Raw genomic sequence first — 24709 nt, 5'->3', positions numbered from 1 at the left:
TCCCACTTCTATTAGATTTCCACCCATGCATGCATGCACACAACTCTGTATTAGGGACATCACACTATACCTAAGCTTGGCAACTTCCATTTTTCATTGGTAAAAGTAGGTTCAGATCATTCATGTTTACTACTGCATGGTACTTGTTGACAAATACATTGGTCATCTATTTTCCTGTTAATGAACATTTAGGATGTTCCCAATTTCCTGCAATTACAATCATTTCTGGACCCAACATTCTTCCATGTGTCTGAGTGGAAACAGGAAAATTCCCTAGGGTATATATTTAGAAGTGGAAACACTGTTTCTTAGGAAAGACATATCTTTAATGACATAAGATAGTAAGTTTAATTGGTATGCTTATGGAATTTTCTGGTTAGATATGATGCTTGTTATAGGTGTTTTTGAACATAATATAGATATTATGTATATCCATGACATTATCTGCTCAAGGAAATTTCCTTTCTATTCCTAATTCGGCAAGAATATCTGTTTACCAAATTATATATTTTATGAAAAGCTTTTTTTGTACCTTTTAAAATAATCATTTACAGTGTATTTTTTGATTTGTTATGTAACTGATGACATTTATAGGTTTTATAACTTTGAGCCAACCTTGAATTCCAGGACTAATCTTACTTGGAAATTATGAGTTTTTAATACCCTGCTAAATTTGATCTGTTACAATATTCAAAGATGGCCCACGGACTTGAATAGACATTTTCCAAAGAAGGTATACAAACGGGCAATAAGCACATGAAAAAATACTCAACATCACTAGTCACTAGGGAAATACAAACCGAACCACATTGGGTTGGTGCTCTATGATGACCTAGAGGGGTGGGATGAGGGGAAGGGAGGCTCAACAGGGATACACGTATACATACAGCTGATTCATGTTGTTGTACGCAGAAACTAACAACATTGTAAAGCAATTACACGCCAATAAAAAAAACCCAACACCACAACAAGATACCACTGCATACCCATTGGGAGGGTTATTATTTTAAAAATGGAAAATAACAAGTATTGGCGGGGATGTGGAGAAGTTGGAGCCCTAGGTCATTGCTGGTGGGAATGTAAAATGGTGTGGCAATTGTGGGTAACAGTATGGTGATTCCCCAAAATGCCAAACATGGAATTACCATGTGATCCAGCAATTCCATTCTTAAGTACACACCCAAAAGAATTAAAGTAGTGACTCAAATAGATACTTCTACGCCCAGGTTCATAGTGGCATTTCACCAAAAGGTGGAAACATCCCAAGTGTCCATCAACAAATGGCTGGATAAACAGAATGTGCTCTCTCCATACAGTGGAATCCTACTCAGCCTTAAAGAGGAAGGCAATTCTGACACCTGCTACAATGTGGACACATCTTGAGAACATGAAATATGCTAGTTAAAACAGGACATTTCAAAGGCTGCACAGCAAAGCTGCTGGTAGTGCTTGTGTGAGGTTCCCAGGAGGCAGAGGCTGTTTTCCCTGAGAGGCCACTGATGCTGAAAGGATGGTCACTTTTTCTGCGGGGTATTATCCTGTGTGGCACCAGCTTTATAAAGGGTGTCGAAGGGCAGAGACATGGGCCTTCCTGTGCCCTTGCTCCCACCAACAGCACTGTGTTTGGAAGTCCATAAGTCCAGTGGCATTCTCTTACACCCCCGTCTTCCTGATCATGGCAGTGGCAAGCTGCTCCCGCTATGGGCCAGGCTGCTGGTCTTTCTAGGGCCACTGGAGGCCTGGTTGGAGCCCACCCTTCAGTCCTCCCAAGCAGCTTTGCTGCATTGATAGTTCCTTTTCGTGCAAGAAACCCTAAATGACATACCTTGACTTACCACTCAGGAGAGGGTAAAAATTAAACCATTAAATGCCACAAATAGAGTAGCTTATGTGATGAAATCACTTTCATTACTATATTCAGATAAAACTGTCCGAGCAGAAAGGGAATATACCACCTCACTGATAGAGGTTAGGTCATGCTTCAACTGTGCTTCGTCTTACAAAGAGGCAGACCTCTGCCTGCTAGGCGGAACCTTTGCGCTCACCTTATTCAGCAAGGAGACATAGTTGGTTACCAGCTTGCGCAGCTCGGGAATTTGACTCTCTGTCTCTAGCAGCACGTGCTCCACAAAGAGCGAGATGGAGAAAATGCGATTCCAGTGGGTTCTGTCAAGAGAGGGGTTCCCTCACTCAGCTCTGACAAAAAGCACCTGAGACAGAAGGCAGAGGTGCAGGGAGGTAGTTTCAAGGCACAGGAGTTGAAAGTTAAGAAAAGGAGCAGATCTTAAAGTATTGAAATCATAGAGAGACTGTTCTCTTATCACTGTGGAATTATATTAGAAATCAATATCAAAAAATATTTGAAAATAACCCACATATTTTCAAGTGCAATGTGACATTTATCAACAGAAATCTTTGACTTAGCCACTGAAAGCCTCAGGAAAACTAGAAGACTAGAAAAACACAGAGGGTGATTGCAGAGAATAAAAGATTTAAATGAGAAATATGAAAGTGAGAAATTAATATCAAAGATACTTAAAAAACCCCATGTATTTGGAAATTAAATGTCCACTTTTAAATGGTAGATGTATATAAGAAGCCATAACAAGGAAAATTAGAAAATATCTGTAACACAATAAAAGTGAAAAGGGAATTTCTCAGAATTTGTTGTATGCAGCTGAAGCAACTGAATACAATGTGGAATCTTGAATAAGATACGAAAACTAATAATGGACACTAACCTAAAATTTTGCAAAATTTGAACAAAATCTGTACTTAGTAATACTGTATCACATGTTAATTTCCTGCCTTTTTTTTTTTCTTTTTTTTACAATATGGTATTTCTTTATATTCTCAGAATTGGATTAGAAGTTCAAAGCTTCATTCAAAAAAAATTTAACTCACTAAGATAATAAACTTTCTAGTCTTTAAGCAAGAATATTAGAGGCCAAAATACATGGAAGTATATCAACGTTATGGTGAATAAATATTAGATATCTAGCATTCTCTTTGTATTAAGTTAAACAAGTGGAATCAAAATGTCATAAATTTTTTTGCTAAGCAAAAATTCATGTCTCTAAAATACATATTTTAATTATACATACTATGTTTATATATACATATACATATCTGTGTATGTACAAAACTTTTTTTCCTATGCTAGATCAAGGCTTAAGAAAGAACAATAAACAAGAGACAGAAATTGGAAAACATAAACTAAATGAAACAGGAGCATTGAATATGAAATAGAAAAAGTGAAACAAACTAGACAAAAGTAAAAATCATCATATAATCCAATTGTTTTTAAACATGGATAATCATTAGAAACACATCTGGAACTCTGGAGAAAAAAGCAAAACATGGGCATTTGTATTTTTCAAAAAATTCCAAGATAATTCTGATATGCCTCTGGATTTTAAAAAGTATTACAGGTTTTTCTATTACATGGTAGTTTTACTGATATAGAACTCTATTATTTTCTGTTGACCTATCATAACAATGGTATTAAGTGAATAAATAATAGTTATATAATCACAATAGTAAAAGATGTTTACCGTTTTCATGTTTCAATACCTTTAGACCATGAAGTTTTCACACCTTGGATATGTTCTAATGTCTCTTAGTTTACAGTCTATGGGAACTTGAATAGAATTTGTATCCTACTGTTGTGTGAAAATTACAAAAAACTTTATTATGTTGAATTGGTTCATGGTGCTTTTCAGATCTACTGTATTTTTTTACTTTTCTGCATATTCATTCTATTAATTTTTGAGAGTTTGATATTGAAACTACAACTAAAAATCTTAATTAATCTACTTAAGAAATAATTGTAATATATGGTGGAACTACGTATAACTTTGTTCTGTATCTTCCAAATCTCCTGTAAATGTGTTATCATACTTTCATAATTTAAAAAATAAAAAAGAAAGAGGAAAAGAAGGAGCAGGTGAGAAGGTAAGTGAATTAGGTAGAAGCCCTTTGTGATGTTCTCCCTGACCTCTACCCACTTCTGTCTTTCTCCTCCCCACAGACTCCCAGCTCAGACAACTCAAGTTCTATGTCTCTGCCCACGTCTGGTGACTCCCACCTCGCCCTTAAAGGCCAGCCCAGGACTTGTCCTCTGGGAAGTCTACCCCGAGTGCATGCCTTTTCTCTGTCACCCTGCTGGGGTCCTCTGCAGCTGCTCCTTCTCCCGCAGGATCGTAATAATCCGCTCACCTCTGTATCACCCCCATCACTCTGTGCATTCCCTGAATGCTCAGTTCTCTCCTCTGTTTTTCTAGGATCATTGCGATGCCTGGCGTTTAAGTAGGTTTCCACAGATGTTATAGAATGAATGAGGAAAGGCCCACTTCCAGCAATAGGAACATCTGCCCTCTCTCTCTGATGTGCCTGGGCCTCCTGGGTCTTACCTGACGCCCCTGATGAAGTCTCTGGTCATCATCCCACAGTCCTGCATGTACCCTTCTGAGCAGAGGAGCTCCAGTGGCATGGAAAGATTCTTCACAGTCTGTAACCAAGCTTGGGGACTGGGCTTCAGGAGGTTTTCCGTCAGCATTTCAGCACAGGCCACTGCTGCCAACACATCCAGGCTCTGGGGAGCAGAGAACAGGCCCATGACTGAGCAGTCTGTCCCCCGACCCCCACTGGGCTGCTCTAAACCTTAAATCGGAGGTCCTGGGTGTTTTTCTTGTGTTCCAGGCTTGGAGCTTCCTCTTTCATTGTCTTGGGATCGAGGAGCCATGAGTTAGATGTATTCTAACTGAGAAGCCACACTGACATGTGTGCTGGTGAAGATGTCTCCCGGTTGGAACAAGGCCCATAAGCTTCCCCTTCCCAGGGTGGTGGTGGGAGCACCCCTCCCTCCACACTTGCTTGAGGAGGCCAAGCTGGGCTACAGGCACGAAAGATCCCTAAGACGGGCCATACCATCTCACGTCCAGCCCAGTTGTGGTTCTGTGTGCCTTTCGTAAGGCTTAGTAGAATTGGAGGGTGGATGGTCAAGATCCTGGAGAAGTTCTGTAGCCGGTTTCTGAAACGGTGGTAGGCGAGGTGCACTAATGGTAAGGAGACCTCTTCCTCTGGCCTTCCTGCATTCAGCTGATTGATGCAGGACCACAGAGCCATCTGCAGAACCTGGGATGAAAAACAAGCTTTTATTATATTATTTGTAAAGTATTTTTTAAAAAGCTACATTTTGCTTGTGGAAAATGAGAACCATTCAAAAATGACAAAAAAGAAAATTAAAAACCATGCACACTACTAGTATCCCACATTTACTTCTTGGTGTTATCCCTTCTAGACATTTCTAGATCCATACCTCTTCTCCCACTGGTCCCCAGATTAGTGTCACAATATATTCCTGATCTTTTTCCACTTCACAAGCATTGCTCTATCACAAGCACACCTGAAGAACATTGTTTTTAATGGCTGCACAATACCAATCAAATGGCTGTACTTTAACTTGTCCAACCCTCACGTTTTGACAAGTAAATTGTTTCAAATTTTCCATTTTTATAGAAATAGAACTGAAAAGAACATTCCTATGAATAAAATATTTGTCCACATCTCTGATAATGTTCTCAAGATCAAATCACCAGTTCAGATTTTATTCAGAAGTTCTCCCTTCACCCCAGTGGTTTACAGAACCACCATGCTGTTCACACCACCTTTGGCACTGGAGGAACTTCTGGCCATTTTTAAAAAACCAGTTTTGCCACATAGACAAAAATGATGGTAGCTGAAAGTTGTTCATGCCTTGTTGATTTACTAGTGAGGCTGAGAAGTCTCCTCTGTTTTCTGGACATCTGTATAATTATTCTGTTAATAGTCAACTTATAACTTTCATTCGTTTTTAAAGATTAGGGGATGTTCTTATTGGTTCCTAAGAACACTTTATTAACCCTTAATTATGCTAGTTGTACGTTCTCAAAACTGCCAGTTTCCTTTTTTATGTACTGAAGTTTGAAATCTCCAATATTTCCATTGAAATTTCAGTTACTCTTATTATTAACTTGCTATGATCAGTTAAATATTTACCTAGTTTTCCTCCATAAAAACTAAACATTTAAAAAGAAAGCATCACAGGAAATTGGAGGTCTTCCTGTTACTAAAATCTCCATGCTTTAGGGGTGCTGAGAGGTGGGGTAAGTGTCCAGCCTCGAGGGTTCTGAAGGTGTGAGTGGCATTTTCTCACACCACTCTCCTCTTGGGCCACATTCTGTTCCACAGACATTGCAGCTCCGGCAGTGGAGGAAGTCCCATGTTGGTATTTTGTCCACTTACGCCAGCCTTGCCTGACCGCGAGTCAGTACTTACGTTTAACTGTTCCCAAGTGGACACTCTCATGGTCAAGAGAAGGAAATCTTTCAGGTAACACTGAAGAAGCTCCTGCCGCTGGTCCACTGTGAGCTGAGCAAGAAAACTTCCCAGTGGGGTCTTCTGAAAGAGTTCTAGTAACTTCTCTGCCAGTCCTGCGGGGAAGGGCAGGGGGCGGTGGGGCGGGGAGGGAGAGAGACCCACTGGGGTGGCGATGGTGACTAGGACTCCCCTTACCCACCAAACGCCTTTTTAGCTTCATTTCTGGACACTTCAGATATTTTCCAGTGAAATAACAGGAACAAAGTCAGAAGGAATGCTCTGTTCTGGTCATAAAAGCCTGCGTGTGTGCTAAGAAGTCGCTTCAGTCATGTCTGACCTTTGCGTCCCCATGGACTGTAGCCTGCAAGGTTCCTCTGTCCATGGGATTCTCCAGGCAAGAATACTGGAGTAGGGTGCCATGCCCTCCTCCAGGGGGTCTTTCCAACCCAGGGATCGAACCAATTTCTCTTATGTCTCCTGCATTGGCAAGTGGGGTCTTTACCACTAGTGCCACCTGGGAAGCCCCCATAAAAGCCTAGCTAGCCCTAAAGAGAATACAATCTGGGGTAGACCAATATTTCCACAAGTTGTAAAGTGCTTCGGGAGCCCAGGACCAAAGTGAACCAGGAACAAGTGGGCTGCCTGCCGGGAGTTGGGTCAAATGCTGCTCAGACCAAAAAGACCTGCCTTCTAGCGGATGGGGTGCTGGCCCCCAAGTCATGTGCTATCATAGAACAGTAGGGTCAGTTTTTGATAGGGTATGAAAAAGAGAAATACGCTCTCCTCAAGAGAGAGATTGTTTTGAGTTTGTTCAGAAAGAGTGACAGAAAGCTTATCGAGAAATCTAAGTTCATCTTCAAGTATTTTGACATGAATTTTTTAAAAGACATCTGGCCTTTATTTAAAGATTGAACTGTAGTCAATGTACCATGTTACTTTCAGTGATCTGATGTCTGCCTATCTTATGAAATGATCGCCATAATTAAAAAAAAAACAAAGCTATACATAAACTTTGAAAAGACTACTTCACGTATGAAAGATGACATTCCCAAAAGTGGTGTGTGACCATTGGGGTTTTCCTGGAATGCCTGTGGCCAGATGACTTGGCATATGACCACAGAGCAATGGAGGACAATGATGGCTCGGTCTGGGCAAAGGTACTACTGTGGTCACTGGCACTTGCTGAGAGGGGCTCAGCCAGACATCCTGGTGTCCTAGTTGTCCAGGACTCAAATGGAGGTGATGCCCTATGACAGGGTATCAGGGTCTCCTCCTGTAGAACACATCCCCTCCCACAACTGCTGGGCTCACCTGCATCTCCTGTGATGTACTGAGTGTGGACCCACAACTCCTCCAGATAGTCCTTGATTCTCCAGCTGAATGGGACACTATTGGACGCCTTCTCTGGGAGGTTCATGTAGTTCTGCACCACGATGTAGGACATCTCTCCTTTAGACCTGCAACAGGCCAAACGAGGACTAGAATTAAGTGGTTACTGAGATGGCACTCAAGACGCAGATGAGATCTGCTTCTGACGCCAATTCCTCTTCATCTTCAAGTACTGGGAGGCTTAGTGGGCTGCAAAGACAGCCTCCTGGTCTACTGAACAGCTCATTTTTATACTATAAAAGAACTGAAGGATGATCTTATATCATCACTGGGTTTTACAGACAAAACAAAGACAAACCACAGTTGGAAAGCTGCTTGAAATCTTGGGCAGAACCAGTCTGGTGATGTCTGAACCCACTCTTGCCCTATACCTGTGCAGAGAATCAGAGCCACCTAAAAGCCAAGCAAAGTTTTGGTAGGCTAGCTGAGCTTGAGTTACATAAGATCAGGCCTAGGGACCGGCTCTGCGGTTCCTGCCATTGGCAGGAGGAACAGGAAAAACAACATAAATGCTCCCTTACATGCAGCTTCCCCTGCAGATGAGGTGAAACTGGGCCATTTTAACTGCAAAGGGTGCTCTGAGCACAAGGAAATGAAGAAAATCAAGAATGAAGCAAGAATTTTTCAGAATTGTGTCAACGCTTTGTTACTGTTGTCATGCCCTTGAGGTTACAAAAAGGGCCAACTTCAATGTGATTCTAAAATCCATACTAATATTTCATCAAACATCTGGGAGAGCCTATTAAGTTTGCTGCTACGTTATGGGTTTATTTCCCTTCCCAAGAAAAGAAAGTCTTCTATTCACCTTGTATCAATTGTCACAAGAGGAATGTTCAGAAGTTTAACGTCACGGAAAATAAACATCCAAAGATCTCTCGCCCAGGACGGAGAATGTGGGCTGACCAGCAGCTCAAGGTTGCCGTCCCTGTCCACGCAGGAGATCACGCTCGCCAGCAGGGGAGTCACAGCACCCTGGACCCGCTTCCAGAGGGTCTGCCTGTGTGTGGGAGAGACAAGTCCACTCAGGTTAGAAGGACCACAGACCATACTGGGACGCCCATATCCTTTTCATATTTTGTGCCTTCATGGCAGTAACAAAACATCTGCTCTATTATACCCACACTAAAGCTGTGTTTTTCATGTTTTTTACATCATTTTTAAGTACTAGAAGAGATTAAATCAAACTAAGATTAGAGGCAGGTCAGGAAGCAACAGTGAGAACTGGACATGGAACAACAGACTGGTTCCAAATAGGTAAAGGAGTACGTCAGGGCTGTATATTGTCACCCGGCTTAACTTATATGCAGAGTACATCATGAGAAACGCTTGGCTGGAGGAAGCACAAGCTGGAATCAAGATTGCCGAGAGAAATATCAATAACCTCAGATATGCAGATGACACCACCCTTATGGCAGAAACTTAAGAAGAATTAAAGAGCCTCTTGATGAACGTCAAAGAGGAGAGGGAAAAAGTTGGCTTAAAGCTCAACATTCAGAAAACTAAGATCATGGCATCCAGTCCCATCACTTCATGGGAAATAGATGGGGAAACAGTGGAAACAATGGCTGACTTTATTTTTGGGGGCTCCAAAATCACTGCAGATGGTGATTGCAGCCATGAAATTAAAAGACACTTACTCCTTGGAAGGAAAGTTATGACCAAACTAGACAGCATATTAAAAAGCAGAGCCATTACTTTGTCAACAAAGGTCCATCTAGTCAAGGCTATGGTTTTTCCAGTGGTCATGTATGGATGTGAGAGTTGGACTATAAAGAAAGCTGAGCACTGAAAAATTGATGCTTTTGAAGTGTGGTGTTGGAGAAGACTCTTGAGAGTCCCTTGTATTGCAAGGAGATCCAACCAGTCCATCCTAAAGGAAATCAGTCCTGAATATTCATTGGAAGGACTGATGTTGAAGCTGAAACTCCAATACTTTGGCCACCTGATGTGACGAGCTGACTCATTTGAAAAGACCCTGATGCTTGGAAAGATTGAGGGCAGGAGGAGAAGGGGATGACAGAGGATGAGATGGTTGGATGGCATCACTGACTCAATGGACATAGGTTTGGGTGGACTTCGGGAGTTGGTGATGGACAGGTGTGCTGCGATACATGGGGTCACAAAGCGTCGGACATGACAAAGTGAATGAACTGAACTGAACTGAAGATTAGAGGCAGAACTTGAAAGGTCCTTAATTTTATCTCTAATAGACTGGAATTCGTTCATTGAAAAGGCCAAGTAGTATTGTTTTATTTTGTTACATACTTGTTTTCCAGAACAAGTCATGTATACTCTATAAATAAATAAAAGAATGACCAAATTCACTTGAAAAGTATGTCATTTGAAGAAAATCAGTTGTGAATAGACTATAATAAAGAAACCAAAGTAAACTCATTTCACTTTACATTAAACAAGAAAGCATGTCTTTATCTAAATCACTTCAGTTGTGTATGACTTTTTGTGACCCTATAGACTGTAGCCCACCAGGCTCCTCTGTCCATGGGATCCTCCAGACAAGAATACTGGAGTGGATTGCCATGCCCTCCTCCAAGGGATCTTCCCGATCCAGGGATCGAACCTATATCTCTTACGTCTCCTGCGTTGGCAGGCACGTTCTTTACCACTAGTGTCACCTGGGAAGCCCTGTGAACACCAGCAAATGTAGGAAGTTCAGTAAGTGAAGGGGTGGTGTCAAGGGTACATAGAAAGTATAGATTTTTAAGAAGCATTTATCTAAAATCCATACAGAGGAACCAAGAGAAACAAAAATAATTCCAGATCCAAATCTGATCCTTCAGAAGGTACAACAGGGAAAGAAATGAAAAATAACTAGAGAAAAACATAGAAGCAGAAAAGCCCTACAGTTACAAAACCAGCATCAGTAAGCTCACATGGTCCATTCAACCTAGATATTCCCACATGTCCTTCTTGCCAACAGTGTGGAGATACATCCCCTCAGAATCCAAGCCTCTGGACGAGTCAAGCGTTCTCTGGGAGTCAAAGAAACTAAGGGCCAGATTGGTGAAGTCCCAGGTCTTAGACGACCTTGCAGATGGGGTGGGCGGCATCTCCCACTGCCCACTACGGGACGCAGAGCAATAGCCTCTACCTCAGCCATACAGGTTGGCATGGACTAGTCTTGAGCACAGCATCAAGGTTTGTAGAAAAAAGACCACGGACAATAAGTGAATACTTTGGGTCTTATTTTCGTGGTTATCAAATAACTTCATGCAGGAGGTCTAGGACAAAAACGTCCTTCCCTCCCCTACATATCTATCATCTCTTTAATTTACCAGCCTAAAAGGGCACCCATGTCTATGGTGATGAACATGGTGGTAAAAGTTGACATCTGATAAGAACAGATGTTCTGGTTTCTGTTTGTTTTGGGTTTTGCTATGAAAAAATTTAAACACACAAAAGTACAGAAAAGAGTCGAGCAAACCCCATACAACTTACCACCCAGACTATCTTGTGCTCTTCGGGGGAAAAAAAGTTGATGGCTCTGAATTTCTCAGAGGTTTGGAAGGAAGCGGCCCCTCAGCTTGGAGAGCCTTGTGCCCAGCCCCTCCCCGCCTCTGGGGCTTCCTTTCCTGGCGGTACCTGAACGTGCCGGCCTCCTGTAGAGCGTCCTGATTGGAGGCCGCCCTCACCACCCAGTCCTTCACATTGCAGATGGCGTTCTCTTCCTGCTTCATTAAAAGGACGTAGAGGCGCATCTTAGCGACCAGCAAGAAAGTGGCTGTGGAAAACCAGAGCAGACGTGCATTCAGCACATCCCTGGGCATCAAGCGGTGGGCTCAGCATCCCGAACCCATCCCAGCAGGAAGGGAAGCCCGTCTCCTTTGGCCAGGCCGAGTCTACAGAAATCCCAGAGGCCTGCATAGATTGCCAGAGAGCCAGCTGCTTCTGGGAGCCATGGAGAGCTACAGCAGGGGGATGACTCAGGGACCGAAGGAGAAGCCCAGGCTGGGGTGTGGACAAGAGGGGCTCCCACACCTCTGTACTCACCGTCTTCGTCTAGGAGGCTGAGGAGGATGGACACCCTCCGAACGCTGCGCTGACGGTCCTCGTTCTGGTCTCTGAGCATGCCCACCGCGCCCTGAATACAGCTTCTCAGCAGCCTGGTGGTGTCCAGGATCTGCATCTGTTGACAGACAATCAAGCCTTCCATTTCTGCTACTTACACGTCAAGAAAAGCCAGGTGATGCCAGAGATGAGGTCCAGGCACTGGGTGCAGGGGCAGTTTTCCTCCTGCCCAAGCTCCCACCTCATGCCCTCGTCAAGTTCCCCTGAGAACCACTGTGAGGGAATTCCCTGGAGGTCCAGTGATTAGGACTTTGCACTTTCACTGCCATGGGCCTGGCTCAATCCCTGGTCAGGGAACTATTAATAAGACCCTGCAAGCAATGTCGTTCAGCCAAAAAAAAAAAATCCACTACAAGACATCCTATGTGCCTGGGGACCTTGTCAGTGGTCAAGCAACAGAACAAAACTGTTCAGGGGACACCAGGAAAAGCCAAGGTCAGGTCTGCTGCTGGTGATCTCAGCTGCACTCACAGAGGCAGGGAGAGGAGTGCTGGGCTGAGCCCAGGCCATCTGAGTCCACTCCTCGGACCCCTGGATGTAAGTCTAAGGAAGCGGAGCCCACAGCCCGAGGGCTTAGAGGGATAGAAAGAGTGAGAACTTACATCATGTTCTGGTCCGAAGCCTGGGCTATCACTTGTCTCAGGACTTTCTGTCTCCATTTTTACCTCTGCCACTTGCTGTGATGTGACCGCCTCAGTTTCCATCACCTCCTCACCATCTTCTTGGGCTCGGCGTCCCACCTCCACTGCAAAGAAGTAAAACAATGGAGCTACTGTTCAGAGGCAGAAGTGGTGGTGGGGAACGCTGGCAACATCGTGTGCATTGTGTGCTGGGGATCTATCCGGGTTTCCCTGGCACCAGCCTCAGGAAGGGGCTCCAAAGGACAGACCATCAGTCACACAGATCAGCCTCCATTCACCCACTGGATGTGGTCCACCAGTGGCAACCCGAGCTTCCATCCTGGGCTCAGAAGGCTGATCCAGAAGCCAGGGTAAACAGAATCTGACATGTTCCACAGGCACCTGCAAAGACCTTGTGGAAATACTGTCTTCTCCTGGCCTTGGAAGCAGCAGACAGTGCCCTGGATTCATCAATACTCAGTTCAGCAAATGTGTCCCGAGCTCTTGCCAAGGGGAAGGTGTTGGACTGGGGGACAGTAGCCTAAGCATCTGTCCTCGCAGCAGAGTGCACACCTCCTGGCCTTCCGCTCCCACCATCCTACCTCCCCGAGGACCTTTTCTCCAGACTCACCCTTAGGGAGATCTTGTGGTTTAAACAGCTGGCTGATGGCCACATCCTGCAGTTTAGTTATGTCTGAAACCATGACTGTGGATCTCCGGAGGTCGTCGATGTGCACAGAATGCCACAGCCCTGGGAAAACAAGCCCCAGAATCTTCCCTGTGTCCTCTGGTTTCTTCCTGACAGTTGTAAGCAGGGATACACCATTGTCCTGACGTTTTAACATACTATTGAATGAATGATTTGTATCCTAAAGTCTAATCCCTTGAATATACACAGGAAACATATAGATGTCATGCTACAGATGTTAACAACTTTAGCATCAAAATCAGTTTTAAGAACTGAAATGACTAATATAAAAAAGTATTTAGAAGAGGCTTATTATTTTTATAAATGTATTATTAAACTTTCTGTATCGTAATCAGTAGAGGGGTATGAGACACCAGCAAGGTTTGCCTCTTATTAACTATGAAATTATTAACCTAAACTATTATTTGCCCATTTGCTAGAATACCAATTTTCTCATACAGGAGATTCCTTGGAGATTCAATATTACAATAAATCAAACCACACAAGTTTTTTGGTTTCACAGCATCTATAAAAATGTTGTTTATACTACACTGTATTTTATTAAGTATGTAATACCATTATGTCTCAAAACACGATGTACATGCCTTAATTAAAAAATACTTGGGACATTCCTTGTGGTCCAATTGTAAAGAATCCACCTGCCAAAGCAGGAGACACAGGTTCAGTCCCTGGTCTGGGAAGATTACACACGCCTCAGGGCCACTACGCCTGTGCATCAGGACTACTGAGCCCGTGCACCCTAGACCAGCGCACTGTGATAAGAGAAGCCACCATAGTAAGTCTGAGCACCACAACTAGAGAAAGCCCACGCATAGCAATGAAGACCCACGGCAGCCAAAAGTAAACAAATAAAAATACTGTACTGCACACACACAAAAGAAAACAACCAAAAAATACTATATTGCTCAAAATGCTAACCATCATCCTAGCTTTCATCTAGTCATAGTAGTAACACAAAAGGTCACTGATTGCAGGTCACCATAGCACATACAATAATGAAAATGCTTGAAATATTTTGAGAATTATCTCAAACACATGAGATAATTCAGAGACATGACGTGAGCAAAGGCCTTCCGAAAAATGGCACTGAAAGGCTTGGCACGAGCCTTCAGTTTGTCAGAACTGCAGGTCTGCGGAGTGCAACAAAGCAAAGTGCAAGTGAACAAGGTGTGCCTACGCAGCAAACGTCTGCTGAGTCCTCATCAGGAACAAGAGAGATTTAAGACAGCATTTTCTGGCCCCAGAAGCAGGCGTTAAGTATCCACACATTCAGAACAATGCTAGTGGGAAATATCTCTCTGCATTATCCATATAGTAAAAGGGGAGGAACCAGAGATTAATCAAGCATGTATCAACAAATAATGAAATGAGGTATTGTATGCTGTAGTAGGAGTCTGAAGATGAAGTGTTTTTTGTTTTTTTTGCATCAATCAGCTTTAAGAAAGGAGAAGGCAATGGCACCCCACGCCAGTACTCTTGCCTGGAAAATCCCATGGACGGAGGAGCCTGGTAGGCTGCAGTCCATGAGGTCTCTAAGAGTCAGACACGACTGAGCAACTTCACTTTCACTTTTCAGTTTCACTCATTGGAGAAGGAAATGGCAACCCGCTCCAGTGTTCTTGCCTGGAGAATCCCAGGGACGGGGGAGCCTGGTGGGAGGCGGTCTATGCGGTTGCACAGAGTCGGACACGACTGAAGCGACTTAGCAGCAGCAGCAGCTTTAAGAAATCTAATTGCATTTGAAACAAATACAGTTGAGATTATGTGTGTGTGCTCAGTCACTCACTTGTGTCTAACTCTTTGCAACCCCATGGATTGTAGCCTGTCAGGCTCCTCTGTCCATGGAAATTTTCCATGGACAGTAATTTTCTGGAAATTTCCCAGGCAAGGAAATGGAGTGGGTTGCCATTTCTTCCTCCAGGCAATCTTCCCAACCCAGAGATCCAACCTGCATCTCCTGTGTCTCCTGCATTAGCAGGCAGATTCTTTACCACTGAGCCACCTGGAAAGACCACTGAGATTAACATTAATCTTCTAATATTAGACTTTGTACATCATAGGACCAAACAGTGGCTTGGGGAAAGAATCAGCAGCAATGTAGGAGACTGCCTGCAATGCAGCAGACGTAGGTTTGATCCCAGGGTCGGGAAGATACCCTGGAGATGGAAATGGCAACCCATTCCTGGAAAATCCTAGGGACACAGGAGCCTGGTGGGCTACAGTCCATGGGGTCACAAGAGTTGGACATGTCTTAGTGACTAAACCACCACCACCACAGGACCAAATTAGAAATAACTTAAATATTATTATACAAACATATTCACAAATATTTTGGTCCTACCTCCATGGAATCCTACATAGGACGTTCCACTTCCCATCCGGGACAGTTTTGTGATAAAATAGACTAAGATATAGTTCTTATCTCCTTGTATCTTATTGATTTCATTTATAGCAGAATACCTGTTTTAAAAACGAAAAAAAGCAAAGACAAGACAAAACAAAAAAACAAAGAAAATAAACAAAATGAACATTGCAAAATGGCTGAAGGGTGTCCTCAAAGAGGTAAAGTTTCATCTCACTTTGTTTTTAACTATAAATAAATTTCACACCTTCATGCTTTTTATTCTCTTACAAGAGAACAGGGACAAGACTTCTCTAAATAGTCTCATTTCTTTCTCCCATTCCTGTGTTCCTCTTCTTCGAAATGGCATTTTTTATTGAATAGGAACCCTCTCTTATAACACTTAATAAGCTTGGTCAGATGCTACTCAGGATAAGGGTAGTGTTCTTGTCCATTTCAAGAAACAGACTTCTGTGGACAACCAAAGGACAAAGACAATCATGATATGAAATATGCCTTCCAATGCTTTGGAAGGTCCAAAAATTACTTTTATTTTAACATCAAGTAATAAGGGGATGCAGTTAATTCTAAAAGCATCAAATTTCCACTACAAACAACTTAAAGCTGTCAAATAAATATAACTGAAAGCATTTAAATACCATTAAGGCCCCTGAGGGGCAGAAGGAGAAGGGGACGACAGAGGATGAGATGGCTGGATGGCATCACTGACTCGATGGATATGAGTATGAGTGAATTCCGGGAGTTGGTGATGGACAGGGAGGCCTGGCATGCTGCAATTCATGGGGTCGCAAAGAGTTGGACACGACTGAGTGACTGAACTGAACTGAAGGCCCCCGAACTTGCAGTAAATTCATATCACATAGTTTAAAATGAATAATGACCAAATCATGTCAACTAAAATATGTTTCAAGGATACTCTCTTATATCCTGCTAATATTCTGTTATTTTATACTTCTTGCATTGGCTATTTTTCCATTGTTAAGAGCCTTTCTCTCTTGGTTTCTCTAGTCCATATTTAGGGGAATAAAAATGGAGAATAATTTTTATTTCTAAGTTTATTCTGATACTATACAGTTTTTAAGGAAGAAATTCTTTAGGAGCTCCTGAATAAATTTGGGGTATCCTATGTAGTTTCTGAGAAAAAGAAAAAAACATACTTTGCTGAGGCAATGAGCTGAGCACTCTGACTTCCATCTTCAAAATCTGTTTGAATAACAAGGATTTTACAACTGGCTGTGTGAGCTAAGCAGTTTCTGAAAGAAAAAGGAAATTATCCAAGTGAGTTTTCTGTCCTAAAAGTTGGTGATAATATTCTCCAAAGTGATGGGAAACACAAGGGGTATATAGGAAAACTATTCAAGTGGGATTTTCCTCTGTAAGGTGAGTAGACATTCCAGTGGAGAGAGAAAAAAGCCCCAATAGATGCCTCCTAATGAGACATAAGGATGCTGGATTCAAAAAGGATGTTTTCACAGAGGATAACAGAGATCAGGACACTTGGAGAAGTAAAACGCATCCTTTTCAGAGTCACATGTTCTCAAGGTTCACTAGCCAAGCTGGTTAGAAAACACCAGTGGTTAATAGTCACACATATGAAATACAAAGTGGTCGATCCTGAGGAGGGAGAGGAGCAGGAGGGGAGGGCAGGGATCCTCACCGAACTTCCTTGAGGAAAGAGTACTCAGTGTCAAACTGCTGCAGTGACAGGATGGTGAGTTTCACAGCCCAGTCCTTTACTTCTGATTCTAAAAGTTCACAGTCATGACTGGTTAGCAGCCTGGAGAACGTAGTGATCTGCAAAGGCAGGAAATTAAAATTATTCCGTGGAATGCAAGAAAGCGTTGTCTCCTAGATTCAGATCCAAGAAACATGAGGATACTCAGCAAATATCTTCTATGGGCTCCTCATTGTGCAGTTGGTACACAGATCCAACTGGGAATCCAAACCCAGAGGAGTTTTCTAACGTGAGGTGGTGCTGAGGCAAACAGAACCTACAGGATCAAAGGTATTGGAGAGAAGACTCATCCTGCCCCTAAGATGCCTTTGAATCTTCTTCCTAGATTCCAACATCTTTTCCTGCTTTGAACCCTGCTTGTGATGATACCTTAGCGCTCAGAACAAATACCACTTGTCCTTTGCAGTCTTACTTCAACCTTTCCGTGGAGCCGGCCATTGAGGTCCGTCTCCCCCACAGCTGTTAGCCAAATCTCCCCTGCTACTGGATGACACCACACAGTGCGACCAGTACACTCCTTCAGGGCACGCTGCTAGGTCCTGAAGCATTATCTCCAGGCTGGCCTTGCCACTGAGCTTCCCATTCCTATACCCAATTGATGACCGACTACATAGATGCTACAGGAACATCAAAGCCCATCCCAAATGGAATTCATCACTGGCTCCACCAGACTTGTTGCTCATAACTAGTTTGTGATTGGCAGGAAAGCTATGAAAAACCCAGACAGTGTATTAAAAAGCAAAGACATCACTTTGCCAACAAAGGTCTGTACAGTTAAAGCTATGGTCTTTCCAGTAGTCACGTATGGTTGTGAGAGCTGGACCATAAAGAAGGCAGAATGCTAAAGAATTGATGTTTTCAAACTGTGGTGCTGGAGAAGACTCTGAGAGTCCCTTGGACAGCAAGGAGATCAAATCAGTCAATTTTAAAGGAGATCAACCCTGAATACTCATTGGAAGGACTGATGCTGAAGCTGAAGCACCAATACGTTGGCCACCTGATACGAACAGCTGATTCACTGGAAAGACCCTGATGCTGGGAAAGACTGAAGGCAGGAGGAGAAGGGGACAGCAGAGGATGAGATGGCTGGATGGCATCCCCGATGCAATGGACACAAAGTTGGGGAAACTCCAGGAGATGGTGAGAGACAGGGAAGCCTGGCATGCTTTAGTCCACGGGGTCACAAAGTCAGACATGACTTGTTGACTGAACAACAACAAAGATGTGATTAACCAAACTTCTGGTCAACCAAGGAAGAAACCATGGAGTCATCCTTAGCCTCCTCCATCTCCCAGAGCTCCTATAAAGAATCAATCTTTATCTCTGTCAATATGAATCCTTACTATGTCTCAATTCCACCCATCCATCCTTTGACTGAACTGGTACTGCAGCCTCACTACTGGTATATCTTATCTGTGAGTCTTCTATCAGACTTTTTTCCCCTTCCTCTCTCAGGTAGTGGGACATATTTCCACACACATTTCTCCATCACTCCCCCTACACAGGAAAGCAAAGCTCCTTGGTGCCACTGAAAAACCCTCCATGAAGTCTCTCTGGCTATATCTCACTCCTATCTCTCAGAACTTAGGGCCTTGAGCTTTAGGCTTCATTAGTAATTAACTCTGGGTTTCCTGCAAAGACTGGGTGTTTTAAACCTTGACATCCTTGCTCAAGTAGGACCCTCTTCTTATAGTACCTTCCAAACCGTACTTTACAATCAGCTTGATGGTCACGTCTTAAAGACGAGTTTGTGACCTCATCCTGATCTGTGTTGCTCCTCTTTGCCTCTGTGGATAACACTATCATAGGCTATCAACAGTACCCATTCATGAGTGTCTTTCAACCTTACACTGTATGCTGACCAAGGACAAGCCCTGTGCCAACTCATCTTTATATCCGCAGAGTCCTTCGTGCAGTACTCGAATGTGGTATTTCCCTTGTTGAACTGAGCACTGTGCACAGCACTGCACAAAAATGGGCACTCAAACTTGGTAACACTAAACATGTAAAAATATGGAGGTCTCCTTGCACTTACCACGGAGAGGAACCAAAAGTCTCAACATGTTCATTTATGGATCCTATACACTGACTTGCAAAGAATCTTGAGTTCTTGAGGCTAGGAAGTCAAGGACCCAGAGGTGAAAGAGGAAAAGGGTAAAATACAGAAAGATAATCACCTCTGTGAAGATGGCATGGCGTTCTGAATCCATTGTGCAAAGGTGAGCCTGCAGGAAGTCTGCAAAGGAGTTATGGTGCTGCCTGTAATAATATTCTTCCGACAGGGACTGTGCCGTGAACTGGCCCAGTGAGGAAGCACTCAGCCGAACCACAGCATCAGGGGTGGCACAGTCCAGCAGCACTGACTCGGCCTGCTCAGAGACTTTCTGGTAGAGTTCATCAGTCAAGACCTCGTGCCCTAGCTGCTCTATGACCTGGAGCACCACAGAGGCACACGTGTCTGAGTGGTACCCAATGAAGACGTCAGAAGGGCTGTATTTGGGTCTGGCTAGAAACTGCTCAGCTTTCACATCTATAAACTTCTCCACCCAGACCTTGAGCTCTTCCACGATATTCTTCTGCCATTTCTCCAAAACAGTGTTGATGTCCAGATAGTGCTTCTCCAGCCGGTTAATGAGGGGGATGGGAAAATGTTTGTAGACGACATCTTTCTCCTCAATGACTATCAAGCGGAAGTCTGGGTGAACCCGACATTTGACCCGATGGGTCCCCAGACCAAGGTCCACGTACTTCTGACCGCCGAGGTAGACGTAGTATTGATTGAGTGCGTCGTAGAGGCTCTCATAGAGGTTCTGCAGGTTGAGCAGCACCACCATCTTGCCGGTTTCCATGCAGATCTTTACTCGGTTGATATTTCGGCAGATCTGGGTATACTCTTGATCTTTGGGAAAACTGGATCCAAAAATAATCTCTGGTCGGTCTGTAATGAAGAACTGCTGCTGCAGGATCCGCAGGGCCACATAATTTCTGGTCAGCACAAGCAGGTAACGGGACTCAGAATCATCCAGCTCTCTGCCATGCATCTTCTGAAGATGGCCGTATATGTTCTGGTGGATCAGCTGCATGGTGCTGACTTCCTCTGTGTACTTTGCCTCAGGTAAATTGGCTGAAAAAATGTCCAGGGCATGAATGTCGTCTTTGCCACTGAAGTTCCGAAGGACGGCTTGCGTGATGTCTTGAGGGGAAGGCTCCTTATTGGAAGCTTTTGCTGCAGCAAAGACCATTTTGATGAGGCTATAGTAGTCACGAAGCCCAAAGAATTCCTTGTCCTGCCTCTTACAAACTGTTTCATAGGCTTTGGCAAAGGATGTGAAGTATCCTTGGATTCTTGCTTGGACGAGGGGCTCTGAAGCACAAATTCCCTTGGCGCTCTCAATGAGCTCTCCTTTGTTGGGGCTGCCACGCGACACAAATATACCCCGGTTCATCTTGGCGGGATCCAGGGCCCAGTTGGAAATGCCTATGAAGCCAACTTTTTTGTGGGGGGCAGGATCGTCTTCAATGCATCCATCTTCCAGCAATGGGTGCAGCGCCTTCAGGGGCATTTTGGGTGAGTCTTCTGCTAGTCCAACCTCATCTAACACCACCACGGACACATACTGCTCAAGGTCCTTCCCCTGCTGGAAACGGGCACACTGCTTGAAGGTGCCTATGATGCCCTGTGGGGTGGAATGTGGACTACACTGGAATGACACCAGATGGACCTCCTTCAAGTGCCGGAAGAGGTCCGAGTGTGCAGCCTGGCCTTGCATGGCATCTGCCACGATGGTCTTGGCAAGAGATTTGGAGCTGCCGGGCTTGCCCACCAGGAAGAGAGGAATCTTGAGCTCGATGCAGATAACCATCATGAAGACGTTCTCCTTCAAAGCCAAGTTCCTGGCGATCGTTTTCCTCAGAGATACACCATTCAGAAAAAGATCCTGGGTTCGCGTTATCTCATCTAAGATAACCCTGCTGTCATTATACGGTGCTGGAAAGAACTTGCAAATAGCTTTCCGGTAAGATTCCTTCTTCTCTAAAGAGGCGTGGTAACATACCCCGATGGCCAGAACCAAGGACCAGAGGACAGGATCTCTCTCAAAGTCATTTTGGATGACCTCAGTCTCAGAGAGAAAGGAATGCAACTCAGACAAGAGCATCTCACTGTGGTCGTAAAACCATTTGAAAACTTTCACACAGCGTTCTACATCCCTGAGGCTGACAAAGCTGCATTCATTTTGTCTTTCCCTCATGAAACCCTGAGAGGCAGAAAGCACTTCCGTGATTACATGAGTCTTGCTCTTCACCATGTTGATGGACTTCACAAGTCTCTGGACAATCTGATGGATGTAGAGCTTTTCTGCAGAGTCATTCAATTGTCCAAAGTCCCACACCAGGGGGATCAGGCTCGGCGGCAGAGCATGGACACGGTACACCAGCTGCCTCAGGGGGATGGAACCAAGCCTCTCGGCCGTCTCTTCTGCACTAACCCTGTACCCCAAGCCGGCTGACTCCAGACGGCAGATCATCTCCTGGGTGTGCTTCCGGTAAGGGTTGCAGGCTGCAATGATATGCAAGCCAGAATTCTTAGCCAGGGGCTGGCCACCCACTGTGTGGTCACACAGGACCTCTTTGATGCAGCTTATGGCCTCTGTGGTGTTGGCTTCATCGAAGAACAAGATGGTGTCCAACTGATATTGGGCCTTATTGAAGTGGGCCAGCTCTTCAGCCTCCCTGACCTTGGAGTAGATCATGTCAGCAGTTGTTCCTCCGTGGACCTTGACCAACTTCATGGTTTCAGCATCGACACCCCCACGCCGCAGGTCACTAAGGAATTTAATGAGTCTGGTTTTCCCACAGCCGGTTTCTCCCATGATGATGACAGGGATGCCGCACCGGAAACGCATCTCAATGGCAAGGATCTTAAGCATATTGTCTGTTGTAAGCTCGTATGTTTCATCAGGGTCAGTGGCCCACTGGATACCCAATGCCAGGCACAGTTTTTCAAGTTTCTCATGTCTGGGCAGCTGGTCAAAGTCAACGTTGAAGGGCACCCTCTGAAGCAACAGTCCCTGGTACAGTTGCACTGTCATAACATCCTTCTTGATTACTTTCCCACTCAAGTGGTCTATGGCATCAACACCACCGTTCCGGTTGGATTGGAAATGGAAACCTATGAACGTCATGGATGTGTGGTCACTGTTGAAAAAAACGTATGGGTGGGGCTCCGACTCCCACCTCTTCCGGAGAGTGAAAGGGGCGAGGTCTTCTTCTTTGACCCCATCCATATTGAACGTGTACTTCCCCGGACTTTGGTCAGATGTGTGAAGTGTAGGTGTGGCGAAATCTCGGGCCATGAAGATCATGAAGGTGACCACAAAGTTCTTGAAGCCCATCAATGTGTCTCCAACAAAGGTGGGATCACAGAAGAGAGAGGCCTCACAATCTCTGAGCTGGTAGTTCAGGAACCGAGCAAAGTTCTGAAGCTCTGACCAGGATGGGTTTATCACCCCGCAGTAAATCAGGAGGTGTTGGATGCATTCGCCAGGGCTGCCCTCAACAGAACCTTTTTGGTACTGGAATGTGTCTAGGTTTTTTTTCTGATGGAACCGTCTTAAATATTGGTAAGGTCTCTGGAATATTTCACTACAGAATTCTCTCTGATCCATTCCTGGCTCTTTGTAGCTCTGCTGAGGATCCAGCTCCATGTTGATCACTTCTTTGGGAGGTCTGCAGGTCACTTTGGGGAAGACGTCTAGAAAATTGAACTGGGGGACAAGTGCGTTCTGGAAAGGAGAGACATAAATGAAATGAGTTATGGCTGAATTTCCCAAAAAGCGCTTTTTGTTTTAATCCTCAACATGGTCCAGACTGCATGGACCTTTATGAAAAATCACTTTTCATGAAGGGATTTCTGTAGATACCTCTTGGCATGAGGTGTTACCTTCTGCACATTCAGGCATGGTGTGAGCTGCACTGTAAGTAACAAAGCCCTTTTCTACTCAGCCTCTTGGAACTAAATCTCTCCATCAAGCACATACATGCGTGTTTGTGTGTGTGTATGAGCATAGAGCTCCCTTCAATTAAGAAACTGATATAATGGAATTCTCTTTCCCATGTTGGCTGTCATTAAGAAAGACAGTGCTTCTCCTAGCACATGAATTTCCTGCATTCCAGTCACCACTGGCATTTAACCCAGACACACAGCACTCACCCCAGAGAGAACAAATCTAAGGTACTATTAATTAATAAAAGAATCTTTGTATTCCATGCATTATTTAAAACTAAGTTTAAAGATTCTTCTTTACTAACACTGCACTCAGCTACTCTGCTAAGACAAAAGTGGGGAATCATAAACATGAATAAAAGCCCCTGCCCCCACAGCAGCATGAGAGTGCCCTGATACACACCAGCTTCGAAGGCCTTCGTGGCAAAGTCGAATTCCTTTCTAGGATTTCAATGATATATAAGTGGCATGGGTTCCGAAGCCACATCTTCCCATTTATATCCATTAAGTACTGGAGAATGAGGAGTTTGAAAAGAAACACCCAAATACCAGTCCGTACCTAAAGATAGAATCATGTGGGTCTGTAAATATTTACACAAAAGACAGCAATCCTCCTAACCCTAAGGACCTTGTTATTCTGCTCTATCTTACAATGATTCTGAGTATCATTACATGTAGAAAGAAGAAATTCTTTATACTGGAGATAGGGTACTGCAGGATGTGGAAGCTGTGTCTTTCCCTATCCAGCCACTCAGCTAGAACCTGGGGGCAACTTACTGGAGTGAAAGTGAAAATGTTAGTCACTCAGTTGTGTCTGACTCTGTGACCTCATGGACTATAGCCTGTCAGGCTCCTCTGTCCATGGAATTCTCCAGACAAGAATACTGGAGTGGGTAGCCATTCCTTTCTCCGGGGGATCTTCCCGAGCAGGGATTAAACCTGGGTCTCCTGGATTGCAGGCAGTTTCTTTACCGTCTGAACTATCAGGGAAGCTCGACTTACTGAAGAGGTCATGTCAAAGTGGAAAATTATGGGTCTCCTCTGATATGGGGCATCCAGGAAAGGCAGAAGGGACCTCAGGACTTCATTCTCATCCACCTGAGGGTCAATCAATCGAATAACTTTTAGAGGCACTTTTGCTCCATTAAACTGCATTCTCAGTTTGCCGTGCAACCTCTTCACAAAGAGAGACCTTCCTGTTGATGTGAACATATGAAAATTAGATGCCAGGGCTGCAGATCAAGAATGAAAATGTCCAGAAAATTACTTCTCTTTGTACAAAATTAAAAACTGATGCAACCTAACATCAGCTTAAAGAATACTTTAAGCTGAGTATACTTGAGTCCTCAAATTTCCTTGCTGTTCCCCACCCAACAGCCCTGCTGCTTCCTGGGACTAAGGATGGAAGTCTGAGAAGGAGGTCAGGACAGCAGAGCTTGCTTCA

At 44.1% G+C, this 24709-nt stretch overlaps 1 protein-coding gene across 6 annotated transcripts in view; it reads right to left on the bottom strand.

The window, feature by feature from the left end:
- Positions 1-24709, bottom strand: part of RNF213 (ring finger protein 213) — a 122235-nt gene that overhangs the window by 28403 nt on the left and 69123 nt on the right. For all 6 annotated transcript variants that reach the window (XM_044938663.2, XM_044938659.2, XM_045164766.1 and 3 more), the window contains 16 exons: positions 24268-24461; positions 23669-23824; positions 19439-23044; positions 17184-17320; positions 16684-16779; positions 15506-15624; positions 13087-13206; positions 12438-12580; positions 11758-11893; positions 11350-11488; positions 8555-8746; positions 7672-7817; positions 6319-6473; positions 4930-5136; positions 4413-4594; positions 2046-2166 (listed from right to left, as the gene is read on the bottom strand). In XM_044938663.2, the coding sequence (XP_044794598.2) occupies positions 2046-2166; positions 4413-4594; positions 4930-5136; positions 6319-6473; positions 7672-7817; positions 8555-8746; positions 11350-11488; positions 11758-11893; positions 12438-12580; positions 13087-13206; positions 15506-15624; positions 16684-16779; positions 17184-17320; positions 19439-23044; positions 23669-23824; positions 24268-24461 (5849 nt within the window). The remainder of the gene's footprint in view (positions 1-2045; positions 2167-4412; positions 4595-4929; positions 5137-6318; positions 6474-7671; positions 7818-8554; positions 8747-11349; positions 11489-11757; positions 11894-12437; positions 12581-13086; positions 13207-15505; positions 15625-16683; positions 16780-17183; positions 17321-19438; positions 23045-23668; positions 23825-24267; positions 24462-24709) is intronic.

The sequence above is a fragment of the Bubalus bubalis genome, chromosome 3 (assembly GCF_019923935.1).
Source record: "Bubalus bubalis isolate 160015118507 breed Murrah chromosome 3, NDDB_SH_1, whole genome shotgun sequence".
NCBI classification, from domain to species: domain Eukaryota; kingdom Metazoa; phylum Chordata; class Mammalia; order Artiodactyla; family Bovidae; genus Bubalus; species Bubalus bubalis.
Note: the sequence above shows the minus strand (reverse complement) of the source record. Positions and strands in the feature narration are given on the sequence as shown.